We start from the raw sequence: 22,282 nt of genomic DNA, 5'->3' as shown, positions 1-22,282 counted from the left end.
ATGTTTGAAATGTGTAGTCTTACATTATCGCTTTATTATGAAATGGTCATTCTATCGTTAAGATCTATTACCTCCCAAATGGCAATCCAACGTGACAGTGAAAATGAGTTTTAAATGCTAACATGGATGTCCAGCCAAGTAAATTAATTAATTTTTTAATTAAATAAATTTAATTAATTGAATTTTCTAAATTAATTAAAGGAAAATATTAGTTTGGTTTCCCGAAATAATCAAAATGAATGCATCAAATTAATCATTGAACTGGAAAAAAATAACCTTTAGTCTCCTTTTTCTTTTAATTTTCGTTTTCATTTTTACTGAAAAAACCATCTATTTCATAGTCATCTTTGTTGAATCGAATGGTAGAAATCAAATTGGGTGCTCCATCAATTGGTTGGATTTTTTATTCAAAATGGAAGAACAAATAATTGATTCAATGGAGGATCCAAGCATTGATTACAGTAAATAATGGTTTTTTTTTTCTTTACTTGGGTTTTGGGTTCAAATACTATGAATTTTTTTGCAAAAAGGTGGTCCATCTTTTTATGTTTTTTTGTTATAAGTAACTGACAAAAAAGACATGCTTTATTTTTGTTTATTTGTTCAATGTATAGAGGTTGGTATGTCCATTTCTTCTTCTTTGATGGTAACAAAAAAAAAAATTGCTCTTTTTTTTAAACTGGAGAAAATTGAGTTTCAGGGTAAAATTTTGTATTCTATTTGCATAAAAAAATTTAATTTTTCTCATCCCAACAGAATATCCACATTGTTATTTAAAACTTATTTTAACTGTTACGTTGGACTGTCATTTGGGATGTAACAGATCTTAGTGGCAAAGTGATCATTTCGTAACAAAACAATAATGTAATTGACTAAAATGTAACATTTCAAACATAAGTGACTAAAATGTAACTTGAGGCAAACAAAAGTAACTATATTAATAGTTTACCCCAAAATTATCACATTTTTATTTATTTTTATTTTTCTAAAATCAGTGTTTTTAATCTAAAATTGAAAAACTAAGATAATTATCCATAAATTAATCCTATTAATTTTGATTATTTTCTAAAATTGAGTATCAAATTAATTGAATAATTTAAATTAATCTTTAATTTAAAAATGTTTTAATAAATATAAGGGTTAAATATAAAATTAGTACATGAACTTGTCTACTTCTCCTAGATTGGTAACTATGGTTTTTTTTGTCCTAGATTAGTACCTGAACTTTTTTTCTGTCCACTAGTTTGGAACCTGAGTTTAACAACGTTAAAATTTTGCTGATGTGGCAACACTGACCACTCACGCGCTACATGTCACACTCCCAAGACTCCTTTGACCCGTTGATCTATCTTATCACTTATCCATTATCCCTTTGGTTTTTTTCTTTCCCTTTCATCACCATCACGTTGTTAAACCCCATCCCAATATTTGGGTTTCTAAAGGAGAACCAAAAGGACAAAGGAATAATAATAAGAAACCCCACTTTTTGTATCCTGTTCATCATCTTCTAGACCCCTAACTCCACCTCTTCCATAGCATTTTGACCAAAAAATTCATATTGGGATGCATCAAAAAGTGCATTATTTGCAAAATCATTAACTAATTTAGCAATTAAATAGTAGCATAGACGCGATCAACCAGGATAATAGTAAAGACTTGTTTGGTACCCAAGAAGGAAAAATAATAAAGGAACTTTTAAAGCAAAATTCATCATCTTTTCGCATCATAAAATCAAGCTAATTAAGTAAAAAGGATGTTATACAATTGTAATCATCAACCCGAGTCCTAAATAGGATCCAGGTCACCCACTCGTGACCCAGATAGGCTTCGCCAAATGACAAAGGGTGAGGTGAACCGTGAGAGGACATCAAGAGGATTTTGCAGACCCAACTCGCAAGGCAAGCTCGCAAGTTTAGCTCACACGAGCCAAACGAAGGTCACAGTCTAGTTTGCACTTGTCCAAGGAGCTCGTGGAAGGGGGACCACGTGTACCGCAAGCAACCTAGAGTGAAACACGTATCCAGTAGGCCTGGAGCCCACACAGAATGTCAATTCTAGGAACAAGAAGGACCGCATGCTCCACAAGCAACCTAAAGTGAAACACGTGTCCAACAAGTCTGAGATCCGCGCAGAATGTCAGTATTATGAATAGTGGAGTCAAGACAAGAGAGTGGGGTCATGCTATAAGTTATAATAGCATGTATAAACACTCGAATACTCTCATCAATAAGACATAAGAAAAAGTTACTCAATAGGAGGAAAATCAAAAAAGAAAAGAAGGAACTGAGGAAAGAAATTTGAGGAGGATAAGAAGAAGTTGTTATGAAGTTTGCCATCGGGTTTATCCATATTTACAAAAATCGACATAACAAAAAAAATATGAAAAAAAACCCTAGCTAGATATAGTAGATAAAAGAACGATAAGATGAAGAAGAAATTAAAACCCCAAAGATACAGAAGGAAACGAAGAAAGATCTGAGAGAGAGAGGGGGTGGTGAGAGATTAGGGGAAGGAAGGAGAAATGAGGGTTTTGATTTTGGGTATGGGGTTTTGATTTGAACCAAAAAGAAGAAGAAAAATAAAAATTGAGGATTTAAATCAAGAAGGAATGATTAATTGACAACTAAACAGCAAAACAAAAAAAAATTGAAAATTTGATGAAGAAGAGGAAGAAAATTAAAGTTACAGCCGATATTTTCTGGGGAAAAAGCTTTGAATTTGGGCAATCTCAATCGTTTCCTTTTCTTAATTTTTGTTTTTTTTTTATTTTTAATTAAAGAAAAGATAAAAGGGTTTTGGGAGTGTGACACGTGGCAACATCTTAGTAGCTAATGCTACTACGTCAATAAAATTTTAATGTCATTAGGCTTAGTACCAAACTAATGGATGGAAAAAAAATTTGGATACCAATTTAGAAAAAAAAATCATAAGTACCAATCTGATAGAGGTAAATAAGTTTAGGTACTAATTGTAATGGGCCAAATCTGCTCGGGCCCAACAACCAAAAACCAAAATTAAAAACAAATAAATAAAACCAAACAGTCCAGTTACAAAACCCAGTGACATCAACCCAATAAGGCCCAAAAAATCCTAAAACCTAGCCCAAAGTTACACGGCCCGACAAGCCCAAAAACATTAAGCACTCAGAACCCTAGGGTTTCTGCTAGGCGCCGCAGTAGCCACCAAGCAGCCCTTCGTCCTCACCGCCAGCGCAGCACCGTACAACCACCAAGCTCCGTACATTCGTACTTGCGAACAAATGCAAAAGAGACAGCACGACAAAGAGAAAAAACATATAGCATAGAAGTTTGTTGTATTTTCTTTGGATCTTTTTTTTCGGCTATAAAGCCACAAAGATTATCAATTGTAAAAGGAGGAAGGCATATTTCACGAATACACAATAGACAATACAAAAAACAACCAATATCGGAAGGCGATTTTTTCGATCTAAATCTCCGGGCTTTCTCTTTGTGGTCATTCTCTTGCTTTGTATTTTGTTTTACTTTTTCTTATTTTATTTCGAAAACAAATAAAAGAAAAGAGAAGGGCGAAACCTTACCTCGTAAATCCGCCATTGGTTATTCCTCGCCTCGTTGAAGTCGAACGTGGAGGAGGAATCGCAGGGTTGTAAATCGACGGTGAGGGACGAAGGCGTCCGTTGTAAGCTGCGATGGGGCCATGGCCAAAGGGGTTTGGCTTAGTTTGGCTGGAGAAAAGGGGAGGCTAGGGTTTGTTTGGCCTAATGATTCGGTTTTCAGCCCTTTTAAAGGGTCAAATGTGACGCCGTTTCAGGCCCGTTTCAATGGCCCAAAAACGACGTCGTCTGGTGGAGCCCCAACCCGATCCGACTAGCTGCCCCGATGACCCGCGCGTTTTCGCGATGAGGGATTATTTGCAGCATCACTCCCTCTTTGTTGCACCACGTTTCATTCAGCTCTCATTTGTGTTTCTTTCTTTCTTTATTTATTTTAATTACCCTTGTAATTTGCAATCGTTAGCAAATGGGTCCGAATTGTAACGCAGCGTTTTAGGGCCTGGATTATTTCTAGTTTGAGCCCTTACACATTTGCTCACTTTACTTATCGGCCCCTTTTATTATTACCTCATTTTCAAATTATCCCTTTGGTTTTGGATTGAATCTAATTAAATCCTTTTAGCTTATAATTTTATTCTTAATTGCTTATTCGTATAATGGTTTTGAAGATTTTTTTATTATGTTAATATTTCGGTTTTTTATACTTTTTATTTTCTATATACATATATATTTTTACATGCATAATTTTGTTTTGTTTTGTATAGTCATCACTTTGAATTTCTTTTTTGCATTAAGCTATTTTAATATTCTTATACAATCTCTTGTTTAAATGTTAATATGTATATACGTATATTTTATATTAAAGTTATTTTTCTTCATTTCATATATTATTAACCTTATATTATTTTATACATATGACCTCTTTTGAACCTATTCACATTTTCTAATATATATATTCTTAAAAAGAAAATCCATATATTCTATGTACCATTCAAGCTATTAATATTCATGTATTTGATCTATATATATTAATCTATACATTACTAAATCCATATGTTTTTGTTATTTTAATATGTTTTGTATACACATTTACATATCGTTTAAATTATTATTATTATTATTATTATTATTACTTATATATTGGTACATATACTTAATCTATACACATTATTAGATCCATGATTTTATACCTATAGTATTCTTTGTACAATGAGTTTGAGGTTTTTTATATCATGTTATTTCGATATTTATACTATATTTCTTTAAATGTTCTATATATATATATATATATATATATATATATCTATCTGTACATGTATATTTCTAATTAAAGTTTGTAATCTGTAATATTTATTACTTTAAAGTGCTTAATATTTTTATATATATTTTTTGATAAATAATATTTTTATATATTTGTTGAGCTATTTCAGTACCCTTTTTATATATTTTTTAACCACCATTTTGTAGTTCATTTTTACTATATTATTTAAAATATTTATATAACACTTGTTCGAATGTTTCATATATATTTGTTCATGAATAATTAATAATTTAATCATATATACATATTTAGTCTCATACTAAATTATTTTATGAATTCTCTTAAATTCTTCTATATGTGTACATATATATATTTACGTACATAAGTTTTTTAACATATTCTACTATATATTGTATTGATTTAAAATTTCACATTTAAATACTATTTTGATATACATGTACATATGTTTTTTTTTATCTATTTTGTGTGTTATGTCCCTCTTGTACCTTTATTATTCTTTTGCATTATGTATTATTAAAATAATCATGTACTTTGTCAACTTTTAAATGAATTTGTGTTTAAATTATTTTACATACAATTTAATTCAAACTTTCACTTTCTAATATTTATTTCAATAGTTATATATATTCCTAGTTTTTATTCAAACTTGTCAACTTATATAGCCTGAGTTTATTAACCTTATACCACTTTGACTCCTAAATTCCATTTTGTTTTGCATATGCTTTGTTGGTTGTTTTATATTATAGCATATATATATATATATATATATATATATATTCCTTGCATGGCATTCATCTTATTAGTATGTTAATTACTCTTCATACATGATTGAAATTAGGTTATAATTTCTAGGTTAATTATATTTAACTGCTTATTCCGCTAGTTGATTAATATTCCCATTCATCGAGCGTGGTATCTCGTATGTGCCTATTACCTCATATCATCGTTTTCCACCTTGTTTTTGAAATGTGGTTTCGTAAAATTCAATTCTTTTTATGATTAATTTCGTCTTATTTCAAATCAAATTAAGACGTTTTAAGCTAGTTCACCATTATTTAAAACAAAGGCGATATTCAATATTTGACAATTCGTGGAATCGTGCCCTAACGTATTGGGTTACAATTTCTCGTTTGCTCAAAGTAATCGAAAGTCCCTTCAAAATTTCACCCATGTCTTCCAAAAATCCTTTAAAACGAACGCAATACTCGGTGTTTGACAATTCGGGAATCATGCCCTATCGTGCTGGGTTGTGATTTCTCATTTGTTCAAAACAATCGAGTATTCTTCGGAATTTCACTCACGTTTTCTAAAAACCCTTTAAAACAAAAAAAATACTCGATGTTTGGCGATTCGGGGAATAGTGCCCTATCGTGCTGGGTTGCAATTTCCCATTTGTTCAAAATAATCGAATGTCTCTTCGTAATTTCACTCGTATTTTTCTAAGGCGAGGCAATGGTCAATGTTCAGAAATTCGAGGAATCATGCCCTACTGTGCTGGGTTTCGGTTTTTCGTTGGACTAAATGGTTGAGCATCCTTTTGTGATTTTCAAATTATAAACTTTCGGACGTCGGAACAAGAAGATTTTTGATAACCAACTTGGGTTACTCAAATGTTATTAAAAAAGAACCACATTTCAAAAACATTTTTTATTTCAGACATAAGGACAATATCTAATCTGTTTGGTACCAATTTTGGGCGTAGTGAGGGTGCTAATCCTTCCTTATATGTAACCGACTCCCGAGCCTGCTTTTTCAAAGTTTGTAGACCAAAATCATTGTTTTAGTAAATCAAAAAATGTTTTATTAAAATAATTAAATTCTTAGGTGATCCGATCATACCTAAACAAAAAGATCGGTGGCGACTCCATGTATTTGTTTTTCAAAAGTCGATTCCCTCATTTTTTACTAAATTTTAAATTTCGAAGGATGGTTTCAACACTAATTTTATATGTAACCCTAAAATAAAACTACATTTAAATATTGATTATACTTCTTTCTATCTTCATCTTTAATTTATAAATTGAAGGTCTAAAAATAGAATAAATTACCATAATGAAGATAATGTGATATACTATTCAATTATATAAGATTTCTTTAAAAATACAATTGAGTTCTTATACTATTTTTATTAGATCTGCCTATAGGTCGAGTTAGGTTCAAAATGGGCCCTAACAAAATTCTAGGCTCGAGTCCTGTCCGACCTAAAAAATGGGCTTAAAATTTACCCAAGTTCGACTCGAATTATAGATGTTAAATCTGGGCTTGGTTTGTATTAAAATTTTTTATTTTATTTTTATATAAAATTAAAAAATATAATACATCAAAAATACTAAAACGTTAAAATAAATGTTTCCGACCAATTGAAATAAACTAAAAAGTCTTACTTAAAGAACACTAATATAGGTGTAACTTAACAAGCAAATGTCTCTAAAATAATAACAAAATTAACAATAAAATAAGAGTTATATAATATTCAAATAATAACAAAAAAATAGTAGTAATATAATAGCAAAATGACAGCAAAATAACAGTTTTTCTTTTTTTTGCAAATTTAGGTCGGACCAGACTCAGATCAAAAAAATTTACACAAGGCGTGGCCCGTTTTCTAAACATATGTTATTTTTTTGTCTAATCCTATTTGTGAGGTCTATATTTTTACCTAACCAATAAAATTAACCATTTATTTAGGGTTATTTAGAAAAATATAAATACAAATTTATTTATTTATTTTTATATATAAGCAATTATTAGCCTTAGAAAACCCAACAATCTATCATCAAGCCGTCTGCCGGTTCATCTTATCGTTCCGTTATATTTAACGGTGTCATCAACGCCTCCGGTTCAATTCCACCTGTTCCCCCTCGCCGTTTATCCGTTAAAACTAACGCTGGTTATCCCCTCTCCGGCTATTCTCTTTTTCTCTTTGACTTTTTCCTCCCAAAAATTCCATTCCATTCTATTGAATATCTTTCAATCTCTCTCTAAAAAACTCTCATTTTCTCTCTCTCTAATTTCCCATATCTCTCTTTTTTCCATCACAATAAAAAGTCTCTCTGTCAAGAATTCATGTCGGTAAGCAAATCTTTTTGGGTCTTTTTCCTCTTTCATTTCCTGTTTAAATTTGTTATAAAAATGTTTAATTTTTGTTGTCTGATTAAATTTACTTTTCTTTTTAATGGATACGAGCTTTGGGTTGTTGTGATTCATATATTTTATGGGTTCTTTTATTCTGGGTTTTTAATGTTTTTCCTTTTTCTTTTTTCTTAAAGAATTGATAGCACCCTTCTCCTTTGGTGATAACTCCTGCTCTTTATACAGTTAGAAATATTGTTGTTACCGGAGATAATGTGCAAACTCAGGTATTGTTTGGATTTAGTTGTTAAAGATGATCTTTTTTTCTCATTAACGGGCAAACCTTGTTGCTACAAAGTGTGCTATAAGTCATCGGGCATTGCCATGCCTTTTAAAACTTTTGACAAATAATTATGGAAAGAGCATCGAGGTGGTTACTTGTTCGACAATCTCAAATATCACAGCAAGAAATGAAGAGCAGATACAAGTATCAATTTCGAACCTAAGGTTTTATTTACGTTGATTTGTATAATGAAATGATGGGTAATGGTATGAATTTTACAGGCTATAATTGAAGCTAATATTATTGCTCCTCTAGTTGATTTGCTTCAAAATGCTGAATTTGATATTAAGGAACAAGCTGCAAAAGCCATCTCAAATGCTACATCTGGTGGGACTCATGATCAGATCAGGTACAAAAATGGTTTCCTATATTATATTTTAAGGGAATCATGACTTAGTAGAGTATGAATGATAAACTATCTCATCTTGGCATGTCACATATTTCAGATTCCTTGTAAGTCAAGGTTGCATCAAGCAATTGTGTGATCTTCTCTTCTACTTCGATCCAGAGGTTTTTACAGTTTGCTTACAAGGGCTTGAAAATATTCTGAAGGTAAGAAAAGCTGATAAAAATATGGGCATTACTGGAGGAGTGAATCTCTATGCACAAATGATCAATTTTGCAGAAGGTCGAGAGAATATCAAGCATTGTTGCAGAAGGTCGAGGGAATATCAAGCATTGCCAGTATTATAATGGCACCGAGAATTATGAAAAGGCTATGGAAGTTCTCAAGACATATTGGTATTATAATTAATTGTGTGGTAACCAATCACAGCTTTAATTATTGAAATCACAAAGTTAAAATTAAAAATACATTTATGCCTCAAGCCTTCTTTACACTTTGCTGATGTTAGTATACATCCAACCATGTTTCCGAAGAAGTAAATTTGTAGTAAAAGGATTTTTTTAATAAAAGGAATTAAAAAATTATGGGTAAATTATTAAAATAGTTACTTTTGTTTGCCTCAGATTATATTTAGTCACTTATGTTTGAAATGTGTAGTCACTTACATTATCATTTTGTTAAGAAATGGTCGCTTTGTTGTTAAGATCCGTTACTTCTCAAACGGCAGTACTACGTGACAGTTAAAATGAGTTTTAAATGTCAACATGAATGTCTAGCCAAGTAAATTAATTGATTTTTTAATTAAATAAAGTTAATTAATTGAATTTTATATATTAATTAAAGGAAAATATTAATTTGGTTTCCTGAAATAATCAAAACTAATGCATCAAATTAATCCTTGAACTGAAAAAAATAACTTTTGGTCTCCTCTATCTTTTAATTTTCATTTTTATTTTGACTGAAAAAACCATCCATTTTTATCGTCATCTTTGTTGAATCGAATAGTAGAAATCAAATTAGGTGCTCCATCAATTGATTAGATTTTTTATTCAAAATGGAAGAACAAATGATCAATTCAATGGAGGGTCCAAGCATAGATTACAGTAAATAATGGGATTTTTTTGTTCTTTACTTGAGTTTTAGGTTCAAATATTATGTTTTTTTTTTTGCAAAAAGGTGGTCTATCTTTTTGTTTTTTTGTTATAAGTGACTGACAAAAAAGATATGTTTTATCTTTTTTTATTTGTTTATTGTAGGCAACCACAATAGCAAGCATGTATAGAGGTTGGTATGTCCATTTCTCTTCTTTGATGATAAAAAAAAAAAACAATTGTTCCGTCTTTTTAAACCAAAGAAAACTGGGTTTTAGGGTAAAATTTTGTATTCTATTTGCCTAAAAAAATTTAACTTTTCTCATCCTAGCTGAATATCAATATTGGCAGTTAAAACTTATTTTAACTGTCACGTCGGATTGTCGTTTGGGATGTAACAGATCTTAGCGACAAAGTGATCATTTCTTACATATCAACATTGGCATTTAAAAACATGTATCTGTAAATGGCCCAATTTTCCCGGGCCCATGAAATGATTAAATAACAAAACAAAAAAACCAAAATAGATTAAAGTCCATCAGTCCATTTCTTACATAGCCCAGCAACAAAAACTAAACAAGCCCAGCAATAAACCTAATCCAAATACACAAACCTAAAACCTAGACCAGAAATACATGGCTCAAATGGCCCAAAAATTAAAACACTTTCAGAAACCCTAGGTTCCCTAGGTGCGCTGCAGGCAACACCCCCATGTATGACCTCCGTGCGTCCATAGCCTGGCTCCGTACCCTCCGTGTCACCGCGCGCCACGTCGCCTCCTCCGTACGCCACAACTGGCCAAGCACCTGCAAGCAAATGCAAAAACAACAGCACAACAAAGAGGAAAAACAAACAAATTTGTATTTTCCTTTTTTTTTCTCTATTTTCGGCTATAAAAGCCATGTAATAATCTATGTATTTTTTTTACGCATACAAAGCAATCAATAGAAAAACTGAAATTTTCAAGTCGAAAAGGTGATTCATTTCTCTGTTTCTTTGTGTATTGTCACATATATTTTATAAAGGAAATAATAAAAAGAAAAACTTACCGCTTCCTTTGTCCTTCGCCACCATCGGAGTTTTTCCTTTGTCGTGAAAGCCCTAGAAACTCATTGGAGTTTTGTTCGGGTTTCAAAGTAGGTACGCAAGGTGGTAAATGGGAGCCTTTTTAAGGATTTCACCCTTAGATCTAGGTCTAGAGTTAAAATGGAGGCTTTTTTTTTGCGATTTTTGGCCACCGGGCATGGCGGAGGTCGTTGTTGGCGACCGGTGGCCACCGTGGATCTCGCTGGGTTCGATGGCCTAATTAGGAGAAAAAACAGTGTTTTGAAAATTTTTTAAGGCATTAGGCAGAAATGAAGTTAAAATTTTTTTTTGGTTTAAATAAATGTTTGAAACGGCACCGTTTTGACTGTTTCCCCTAGACACTTAAACAGCGTCGTTTCACGCCAAAACCCGTGCGACCCGACCCGATTGATGAAGGATCCACACATTTCTTTTGGCTTTTGGGATATTTATGGCTCGAGTCCTTCCGCTTTTACAGTGTATTTCAATCAGCTCCCATCGCATTTTTCTATTCTTTAATCTTTACCCCATAATTTACTACGCTTACATTTTAGTCCTTATATGAACGACGCCGTTTAGGTGGAGAAGGGAGAATTTCCCTTTTAGTCCCTCCATATTATTCGCGTGTTCAAATCAGTCCTCCCCTTTCCTTCGTATTTCAGATTTGCCTCACTTTTTGTTTAAAAATTCAATTTAATCCTTTCTTTGTTATTTTTGTTACTTTATCATTAAATTAAATAATATTATTATACTTTCTTTTTGTTTTACTTATTTATTTTATTATTATGTTACCAAATTAATTACTTTTGCAACACTAGTATTACCTAAAATTATATATATCTTATTTTATCATTTATGTATATCCTCTAATATATTTTTTAAAGATATTTTATTTTAAATTTAGTCCTTTTTATATTTAAATTGTTCCTTTTATTTCTTATTTTTCTTGTTTTCTTCTTTTGCCATTTTTTTTGTTTTCTTTTGTTTCCTTTTTGTGTTTTTGTCATTAACCATGTATTTTTTCCTATTATTATCCTTTATTACTTTATTTTTATTCTATTGTGCTTTTAGTATGTCCTTAATGCTTTTGCCGTTACCTGCATGATTTATTATTGTTATAGTTGTTATTACCGTTTTCGTTGTTATTTTCATATTCATATTATGCATGTTGTAAATTTCTTTTACTATGAATGGCCATTTAAATGTTTTAGTCCAATCAATTATCTTTTAATTAAATCATCAACTCTTTTTTTATTTTAAATAGTGAATAAAGGGACCTTTCGAAAGCAAGAAAATATTTCGTGTTTGGAAATTCGAGAAATCGTGCCCTAACGTGCTGGGTTTCGATCTCCCGTTTGACCAAATACCCTTTTAAAATTCCGTCCGTGTTTTTCTTCAATTAAAAAACAAGGCAATATTTCGTGTTTAGACATTCGAGGAATCGTGCCCTAACGTGTTGAGTTTCGATTTCCCGTTGACCAAATAGCTAAATATCCTTTTAAAATTTCTATGCATGAATTTTGGAAATCAAAAGATGATCTTGATTCCGAGGGCTCAAAAGGTCGTACCCTAACGTGCTGGATATGATATTTTTATTTCCTTGGGACAAGAGAATCTTAACATCTAATTCAAGTTATTCAAATGCTTTTAAAATAAATTATATTTTAAAATCTTTTCAAATTTTTTGACATTAAGACATAAATTAATCAATTAGGTACCAATTTTGGGTGTTGCGAGGGTGTTAATCCTTTCTCGTACGTAACGTACTCCCGAACCCATTTTCTTGATTTTCATATGCCAAAGTCAATATTTTAATGAAATAAAATATATTTTAATGAAATAAAATATTTTATTATGTGATCTGATCACACCTAAACAAAAAGGATCGGTGGCGATTCCATCTTTGTTTTAAAGTCGATCCCCGTTTTTCAAAATAAAAAATGGTTTCGACAGTATCGATACCTCTAGAGGGTATCAATACTTTGGGTATTTAATGCCTCAATTAAGTGGTCGTTAAAGCCTATTGTATTGATACAATATAGGATGTGTCGATACTTGCTATGAGGAATCGATACCTTGGAGACGGTATCGGTATCGATAACTTTGAAGCTTAAATTGGTATCCATACCAGGCAGAGGTGTAGATACCTTATATAGGGTATCGATACTTTGATCCCCTGTGAGCATTTTAACGCTTGATAAATGTTTGAAAATTTTGTTAATCAATTTGAACAAGTTCCAAAATATTTTGTAAGTGTTTGAAAGATTATATTTAAAATTTTATCTCTTACAAATATTTTGAAACAAATTTTTACTTTGAAATTTAAAAATTTTATTTCAAAAACAAGTTTTATTCAAAAACATTATATTTGTTATATCAACACTTTTATCAAATTAAAACTTAACTTAACAATCTCTCCTTTTTATATAACAAAACATTGTGGTAAATTTATTTTTGAATAAAGTACTCTCCTTTTTTAAAATCAATTTCAATTAAAGGCTCGATTTTGTTTTTGAAAAATGGTCACAAATTTGTAGAGATGAATTACCAACCAATTTACCTTTTCTCCTTCCTTTTGTTATATCAAAACAAACCAAAATAAAGCGTAAGGAGATAGAAAATGGTTAGTCCAAAAATATAAAGCAATGAAGAACAAAGAATTAACATCAAGCTCCAAAGTATCTCAAAATACGAAGTTAACATTTAAGTGCGACAAACAAGCAACAAACATATAAATAGGAAAAGGAAAACAATGTAAACCATTTAATTAAACCATGAAAATGCATGATATGCAAGATGAGCCCTAGCTATCTTGAGGAGGCTGCGGCGGAGGAAATTGATACATAAGATAAGCTATATGTTCCTCTATCGTAGTCATCCTAGCGTCTATGCCACTAACTACATCTCGTAATGAGCCAATGTCATCTCGCAATGACCCAATTGCGCTGAGGACAGTTGAAGTCTCGGCCGAAAACTAGCTAGCGTCTTGTGGTGGAGTTGGCTTGGGAGGTGTGGAACCAGATCACCTCCTTCAACATTGTCATCTTTATCATCATTTGGTTTGGATTGAGCAACCTTTACCCATGTGCTGGAACGAGGATCCTTCTTGTACCCAATATGTTGAAGCGAACCAACACCAAGAGTTTGAGTCACGGATAAAGTGGTTGAATTGCAAATTTAAAGTTTTACCAATTCCATTTATATGAGTTCAAATCTCTCCATATGCATTTTTTTTGTTTTTAAATAAAAATATTAAAATACCCTCGACTAATATAACTTATTTTAATTAAAAAATATTTTTTATAATTTTCCTAACCGAGTTGATGCTCGATTGACTCGTGACACAAACTCACTCAATAACTTAAGTAATAGTATAGATACAAATGATATGGGTGAAAAAGTTTGTGTCATAATATTAATATGTACAAAAAATTAAATAAAGTATTAGTTGGAGTGGTGAAGATAATATTTTATTAATGCCCGTGCAGACAAAAGTAACCTTATAATAATATACCTTATTAGGTAAATTACCTAGTTGGTCACTCAATTATTATGATACTTTCATTTTGGTCAGCTAAAAAAACCCTTGCAATTTTGTCACCCAATTTTTAGCGTGCTTTCATTTTAGTCACCTAAGTGTTAAATCCTTAACTGCGTCACCCAACTTCTAGATTGTTTTCATTTTGGTCATTAAAAAAAAAAATTTTTTTTGAAGTCTTGATCCGGGTAAAAGAAGTTTTAAGAATTAAAATGAAAAAGTGATAAAAACTAAAGCAGTACATAATAAAAAATGTTCTCCTCGATAATGTCAACTAATTTATTATTATAATTTTAAAATTAATAAAATTAAATAATTTAATCTCCTTTTAAATTTTAAAATTTTATTTTATAATTTCGTATTATCCTCAACAAAATCAACTTCATAAAACTTAAATTTTTTTAAAATTTATAAATACGAATCTTAATATTGGGCTATGAATTCCAAACGTGGAATCATGGCTTTGCATAAAGTAATCGTAAGTTATTTATGGCATCAAAAGATTTGGCATGTCGTTTAACTAAAGGTGAGGTGTAACTTTTTCCATCCTTATTAACTCCAAATCATTTAGCCCACTCTATCCTTTGCTTTCCCCCAAGCAATACTTCCAATTTTAAAATTATTTTGAATTTTTTCTGTAATTTTTTTTTTGTAATTTTAACTCAAACTTGAATTACTTATTCGATTTGAATCGAAAAACTCGATTCAATTAACTCAAAGTTTAAATTTTTTTCAACTTTTCCTAATCGAATCGAGTTTTGTTCACCTTTAATTAAGACTTTGAATTTTAATTATATATCTCCTACCTATAAAAGGATTTAAGGTTATACGGATTTTGCCCACCTGTCATTTTAGACCATTTTGGACTCATTTCCTTATTGTGATAGTTACTTGCAATCACGCTAGATATGTCGTGCTTAAGTTGTGATAAAATAAGTTATCAATGTGTCGTAATATTCTATTGATGTTGAGGCTAAAGCTTTTGTCGTGTTCATGTAGCTTATCCTTTACTGCTGACGATGAATATTTATTAATTTTTCTTATACTCAAATTATATCATCCCATTCATAAAATAAATTAATAAGTTGTCTGTTTAGAAAAGATAAATTCTGGGTTGAAATTTAAAATTAGTTTATATGCAAAAACCAAAGATAAGATGTAACCTTAATATTTTAATTTAAAGGTTTGGGTTTTGAATTCCTAACCTGAAATCATATGCTATCTTTTACACCTAATGATAACTTTTATTTTATTTATTCGCATTCCATAAAATTCTCACTTCCCTAAAACTCTCGCGTAAACTCTCGCCTTCCCTAAAACTTGACTGCCACCATCACCTTCTCACTTTTTTCAAAGATTTTAGTTTTAAGGAAGCTGAGGAAGTGCAAGATCCATATTGCAAAGCATGTGGAAAGCATTGTGGTGGTGCTAGCGTTTATCGCTGTGTGCAATGCCATTTTAGTCTCCAATTGCAATGTGTTGTACAATCTTCAGCTACATATAAATATCAGACATCCACTTTTAAGATAGAATTGATCAGAGAAGATGATTCTGAAAAATATTATTGTGATGTTTGTGAGAATAAAAGAAATTCGAAAGATTCCGTGTATTATTATCAAAGTTGCACATTCATAGCTCATATTCAATGTATACTTGATCAAGTAATGATCATTTTTCACCCTTTAATTTAACCTTCATAATCAGACATAAGATTTATAATATTTATAGATGTCTTTGATTTTCTTTTTAATTTTGTTCTTTTTTAAAAATATTTCTTTGTAAAAAAGTAGATTAAAAGTTAATAGTAAAAATATGAGCTAAATTTGTGAAGCTCTCCGAGTCTAGATGAAATAAATATTAATACATGTTTGGTTTATAGGATAAAGTTGCATCGGGAAAGTTCCCATCCTTCTCACCCCCTCCCATGGAAGAAAGCTTTGTTTGGGGAGCAGAATGAAGGGAGTAATGCCATCTGCACTCTGGTTTGCAACTTTATTATGAATATGTTACAATATGTTTTTTCTCTAATGATTTTATTAATAACTAATCACTTGAACAACTACTCAAAAAACTTAACCCAACTTTTTTATGTAATTATATTTCTTAATTAAGAAATGAGTTTGCTCATTCTCTGATTTTTTTTTTCTTTGTAAATGTGCAGGGTTTGTTTCGACCTATCATCCACCCTCACCAAATATATGAAGTAACTGAAGAGTTAAAAGGAGAAAATTATTGCAGCGGTTGTCGTCTGGTACTTAATGGTTCAAGCTACTTCTGCAAAGACATGTCCTGATTTTTACCTACATGAAAAATGTGCTAATTTTGTCATATGAGATAGGACACCATTTTCATTCTAGCCACCCTTTTAACCTCTATACTTCTTGGGATTTTAACTTCACTGCATGTGATGAGTGTAGAGACATTTGTGATGGCTTCGTATACTTTTGCGAGTAGTGTAATTTCAAGCTTGATATGAAATGTGCAGCTCTAACAACTCATAAAATTGGGGCTTTAGAAGAGAAAATGGCAGGTAGAGTAACTGAGTTGCACCATTTCACCCACCGCCATAAACTTGTCCTTGCCGACTGTAATGACCCTAAACATAAAAGAAAATGCAACATTTGTAGATTGCAAATTTTAGGTCCAGCCTATTTTTGCCCTGACAGACGCTGCACATATATACTTCATGAATCTTGCCTTAGGTTGCCACTAAAGATTCGAGTCCTATTTCATCCAAATCACATGTTGGTTAGTCGACTGCTCCCTACAAGTCAACGGTGTTATGCTTGCAATTTGAAATTACTCTCAGATGAATTTGCATATAGCTGTGAACATTGTGACGTTAACCTCCATGCTATATGTGCATGTGCTAATTCCTTAAGGCGACCATTGAAATGTGAATTTCACCTGAATGATCTCTATTATTTTGGGAGAAATCATAAATCACTCTTTATTTATTTCAATTGTGAAGTATGTGATGAAAGTTTTGAAGGAGAGCCCTTTTATCGTTGTTTAAAGTGTGATATCAATTTCCATTTGAAATGTGTTTCCATACCATATACTATGAAATCCAAATATCATGTTCATCTTTTAATGTTAAAGGATTCTTTTATAGAAGATGATTCTGGAAATTATTATTGTGATTTTTGTGAGTAAGAAAGAAATCCTAATGATAATATATATTATTGTGAAGAATGTAATGGTCAAACAATCGCTCACATAGAATTTGTGTTGGCTGAAGTTAAGTTAATTACATATTTAACTTTTTTAAATATAAAGGTCCAATATTTGTTTGCTCTAACATGATATATATGTTGTTGTTAGGTAAAGGATAACATACAGATTACGAAGAACAATCACGAAGAGAGTTTCCGGAAAGAGGTCAGTTTTCCATTTTTATTGTAAACATTTCCAAATTAGAAATTTAGTTGATTGGTTCTCGTAAGGTCAGTTTAGTGGTTGGATTACAGTTTAGTTGTTGGCATGTGCATGATAGTTGAAGCAGGAGTGATTGCAATAGTGTAGTGAAAATTGGGATCCTTTATTTCAAAGCAGAATAGTTATGAATAATTAACATGCTTGTTGTTTATGACATAGTTTTACCTTGTCATCATCTTCGTGAATTATTTGCATGATATGTTGATTGGTTCTGCTTCTGACTTGATTGAGCATTGGGCTGTTCTTATGATGTTCCACTCCTTGACTGCAGCTGGAAAATTTGGTTGCCAGGTTCACGAAGTTTCTTTCAAATGGTGAGAAAATTATTTCGTAATAAATTTTATTTAAATAGTGATATAAAGTTTAAATTATTTACTTTAATATCTTTTGCAATTTATTACAGAATGTAGACCAGACCACCTATTGAGGAAGTGAGTCAAGCTGGAGTGGTTCCTCGCTTTGTTGAGTTACTTGGTTCTCCAAGTGATTATGTTCGTGAGCAGGTATGCATATGAAATGAAAATTATTCTAATATCATTTAATTTTACTTGGCAAAAGCTTGTATGAATGTTTTATAATCTTATATCTTTCTTTTTTGTTTCGAAACTCAGGCTGTCCTGGCATTGGGAAATATTGCTGCTGTTTCTCTTAGATGTCGTGATCTTGTTCTTGGCCATGGTGCTTTGCTTCCTTTGTTGGCTCTGTTGAATGAACTTGTTTCACGTTCTATGCTGAGAAATGCTACATGGACACTGTCAAGGTTTTGTAAGCCCCCCTTTGATCAGGTTTGACCCTAAGTCCCTTCTTTTTTCTTGTACAATGCTTTTTTACTGACAAGTAAACTGAAACAGAGCAAACTGAAAGAATAAATATCGATTTATAATATAGTGCAGCGGAAATATCGAATATAAATACCTCCAGCCATTGTCTCAATCAAATGTCAAAATTCGATTTAACTCCACTTTCGAGCACATTAACCCACCGACGAGGTCGTCGAATTTGTCTATATGAAAATCACCAAAATCTTCTAAGCACTCAAAAACATCACTAGATGGAATTATTTTCAAAATTTATTTTTGGTGTTTAGGGGCCTTATGCTTGGGAGTATTTATAGTGGTGGTCCCCATAAAAATTAGGGCTGTTCAAATTTAGGTTAAAAACAAATTAACCAATCGAATTAATCTAAGTCGGTAATCGGTCGGTCAACCGATCTGATTCGGTCGAAAGTCGATTAGTGATTTTTTAGAAGTTCGGTTATCGATTAATTCGGTTAGAAATCGAGTCATTAATTGAATTAACCAAAGTTGTTAATTAACAATACAAATTACATGTAGTTTTAATTTGGTCAAATGAATATTATCAATTTATTTTTTGATGTATTTTATACTTGTTTTAACAAAAAAATATATAAATTTCGGTTAATCGATCGAATAAATTGAAATATTTCAGTTCGATTAATTTTTTTGAAAAAGTTTTGATTCAATTAACGATTAAAGGATTAAAAATTTTAATTAATTAAATTAATATTAATTCGATTCGGTTAACTATTCGGTTAATTATTTGAACACCTGTGTAAAAAACCATCATAAGTAAGATAGCATTCCCACAAACCAAATACCTACACAAACCACAAACACTCAAACAAATCATCAGCCAAACAACATAAACACCCTCACAATCCAATACTTTGGTCCAAAAGTAGATTAAGCAAGGCTAACTGTCACGCAATATACACTTTCGACCAATGTACCTTCCAAGCTAAGCCAATCAAAATCTCACTATAAATAATAATTTTCACAGCTTCCAAAGACGAGGTACCTTGTTTTCACACCAGTTCAGCCTCGGATGCAAACTTCTGGGCATATTTCTATTTCACAGACTCTAATGGAAACCCCCAATTCTTCCCATTTAACACAAATGATATGTAAACTATGCACTACTAACATTAAACTAGAAAGCGAGATATATTGCTTGGAGGCTTACGAATGTTCAGTATTAAATTGATTTTTGTCTTACTAATTATCCTTTATTTATTGTTCAGGTTAAGCTTGTACTCCCTACATTAGCCCGTCTTATTCATTCAAAAGATGAAGTCATCTTAGCTAAAGCATGTTGGGCACTATAGCGACGTGAAAATTTTAGCTTGGTCGCTAATTGTGGCGATTTATTGAAAATTTGAAATTGAAATTTCGGTTTTATGAAAAAAAGGGAATCGCCACCGATCTTTTTTTAAGTGTGATCAGACACCTAATAAATATCTTTTGATAAGAAAATTCATTTTCTTCTAACAAAAAGAAGGCCAAATTTAGGTCTACGTCAAAAGCCAGATAAAAATCAGGGTTCGGGAGTCGGTTACGCGCAAGGAAGGTATTAGCACCCTCGCGACGCCCAAAATTGGTATCTTATAAACACGTGTTGTCTTGATTTTCAAAAATATGAGTTCAATGTAATCATTTAGTCGTGATCCAATTGAAGAGACGAGAAATTTTAGTTTTTTGGTTTTTAGAAGGGTATTCCGTTTTCAACACGAGCCGACAAATTTCATCCAACATAGCGATGAAATCTATGGCTTAATGTTAAACCGATACATTGCCTTACTTATTAAAAACAAGAATAAGGTTTTCGAAATAATGCAAAGCAAATAAATAAAAATAAAAGATGATCTAGAAGTATATTGAAGCAAATATAAATCGACAAATATATTAAAACCATAAATATATATGCGACATTAAATGTAATATTAGAATCAAACACGAAATTGAAACAATGAATAAATATATATAATAATAATAATGATATTAAGAATATGTACGCTAAAAAAATATATATATATATGTAAATAGTAATAGTGTTTAAATATACTATACATAATATTTGAAATATATACATAAAATAGTAAGAATATATATAATTAGTAATGCTAAAGTATATATACATAATAATATATATATATATATATATATATAAATATTAAAAATGTATGTACATAATAAAATAAGCAAATGATACATTTATAATAAGTACATGAAAATATCTATACATATATGTAAATAATAACAATAATATTAAAAGTAAGTAATAATAGCGAAAATAATAAGAATAATATGGTATTAAGAGTATACATATAAATATATAATATTAAGAGTATATATACATATAATAAAACGCATTAATATCAATACTAATAATAAGGATAATATAGAAAAATATATATATGAAATAGTACAAAATGTATAACTAATGGTATTAAAGTATATACATAATAATAGTATTACAAAGTGTACGCATAGCATTAAAAATATATACATAATATGGCGTTGAAAAATACATACATAATATAGTATTAAAATATTTATATAGCATTTACATATTAGAAATAATATGTTAAAAGTACCTATTAATAATATTATATAAATATAATAAATAATAATAATAACAATAACAATAATAGGAAAAATACAAAAGAAAGTATGACATAAAAATAAGGTAAGGAAAGTAAAATATAATATATTAAAGATAATAAATATAATAGTAAATAAAATAATGTTAAAAAATACCATACATAAAGAGTATATATATACATATATAATAAAATATACACTAATATTTATAAATAATAATAGTAAATATAATAATAATAATAATATTAATATTAATTATAGTATAAATAATATGTACATAACAATAATAATAATAAGTAACAATAATAATAATAATAATATAGAAATTCAAAAAAGTAAACATAATATAACAATATTAAAATAAAATAATTTTAAAAAATACTATGTAGATATAAATACACATACGTATGTAAATAAAATATACACTAATATAATAATAATGATAATCAAATAATATTTAAAATGAAATAAAATAACGAAGATAATACGAAAATAAACTAAAATTAAAAAAAAAAGACTAAATTTTGAACAAAAACAAAGTTTTGGGGCAATTTTAAAGAGAAATAAAGAAAAAGGATCAAATTGCCACACGCGCATAACCTAGGAGGACTAAAATAGCAAATATTCCTTCCCATCAAAACACAACATATCAGTGGGGACTAAATTGAAAAGTGCGACAACTTCTGGGGCAAATTTTAAAATAAAAAAACTTGATTGCAAAAGCTTGAAAAGGCGGAAGGACCGCACGCGCAAATTTCCCCTTTTCAAAAACACGCGGATCCTGAGGCGGGTCGGGTCGGATCGGACCGGGTTGTATCAAAACGACGTCGTTTTGGGGTTAAATGGCAGCCCCCAAAACGACGTCGTTTTGGGAGGCTATATAAAGGCCAAAATTAACAAAAAAAATCATTTGGTGAGGAGAGAAAGAAAAAAAAGGAGAGAGAAGGAAGAGAGAAGGAGGGAGGGGATTTAGGCCAATGGCGATCACCGTCCGATCCGGACCACCATCATCGGTGTTTACCACAAAGGCACTGCATGGTATTTAAAAGGTAAATTTTTTTTTTAGTTTTATTTTGTAATATATATATATATATATATATATATATATATATATATATATATACAGACTTGTAGTTGATGAAAAAAAAAGATTCAGTTTCTTTTCTTTAAA

At 30.6% G+C, this 22,282-nt stretch overlaps 1 protein-coding gene and 1 long non-coding RNA gene across 4 annotated transcripts in view; both read left to right on the top strand.

Moving 5' to 3' along the window:
* The first annotated feature begins 7,748 nt into the window (after nt 1–7,748).
* LOC128284203 (uncharacterized) lies at nt 7,749–9,179 on the top strand. 3 transcript variants are annotated; one of them, XR_008274565.1, is made up of 5 exons: nt 7,749–7,889; nt 8,087–8,176; nt 8,454–8,581; nt 8,679–8,784; nt 8,858–9,179. It is a non-coding gene; the product is annotated as an uncharacterized LOC128284203 (long non-coding RNA). The 3 variants fall into 3 exon arrangements; XR_008274564.1 differs by having other exon boundaries at nt 8,087–8,376; XR_008274563.1 differs by having other exon boundaries at nt 8,087–8,581.
* A 1,696-nt stretch (nt 9,180–10,875) lies between these two features.
* Nucleotides 10,876–22,282, top strand: part of LOC108477917 (importin subunit alpha-like) — a 36,751-nt gene continuing 25,344 nt past the window's right edge. The window contains exons 1-8 of the mRNA XM_053021370.1: nt 10,876–10,961; nt 16,152–16,254; nt 16,434–16,523; nt 17,597–17,653; nt 17,870–18,001; nt 18,121–18,213; nt 18,322–18,495; nt 19,752–19,826. Of these exons, the coding sequence (XP_052877330.1) occupies nt 10,876–10,961; nt 16,152–16,254; nt 16,434–16,523; nt 17,597–17,653; nt 17,870–18,001; nt 18,121–18,213; nt 18,322–18,495; nt 19,752–19,826 (810 nt within the window). The remainder of the gene's footprint in view (nt 10,962–16,151; nt 16,255–16,433; nt 16,524–17,596; nt 17,654–17,869; nt 18,002–18,120; nt 18,214–18,321; nt 18,496–19,751; nt 19,827–22,282) is intronic.

This window comes from Gossypium arboreum, chromosome 11, assembly GCF_025698485.1.
Source record: "Gossypium arboreum isolate Shixiya-1 chromosome 11, ASM2569848v2, whole genome shotgun sequence".
Lineage (NCBI taxonomy): Eukaryota > Viridiplantae > Streptophyta > Magnoliopsida > Malvales > Malvaceae > Gossypium > Gossypium arboreum.
The sequence above is the reverse complement of the archived record's forward strand: the minus strand, read 5'-3'. Positions and strand labels throughout refer to the sequence as shown.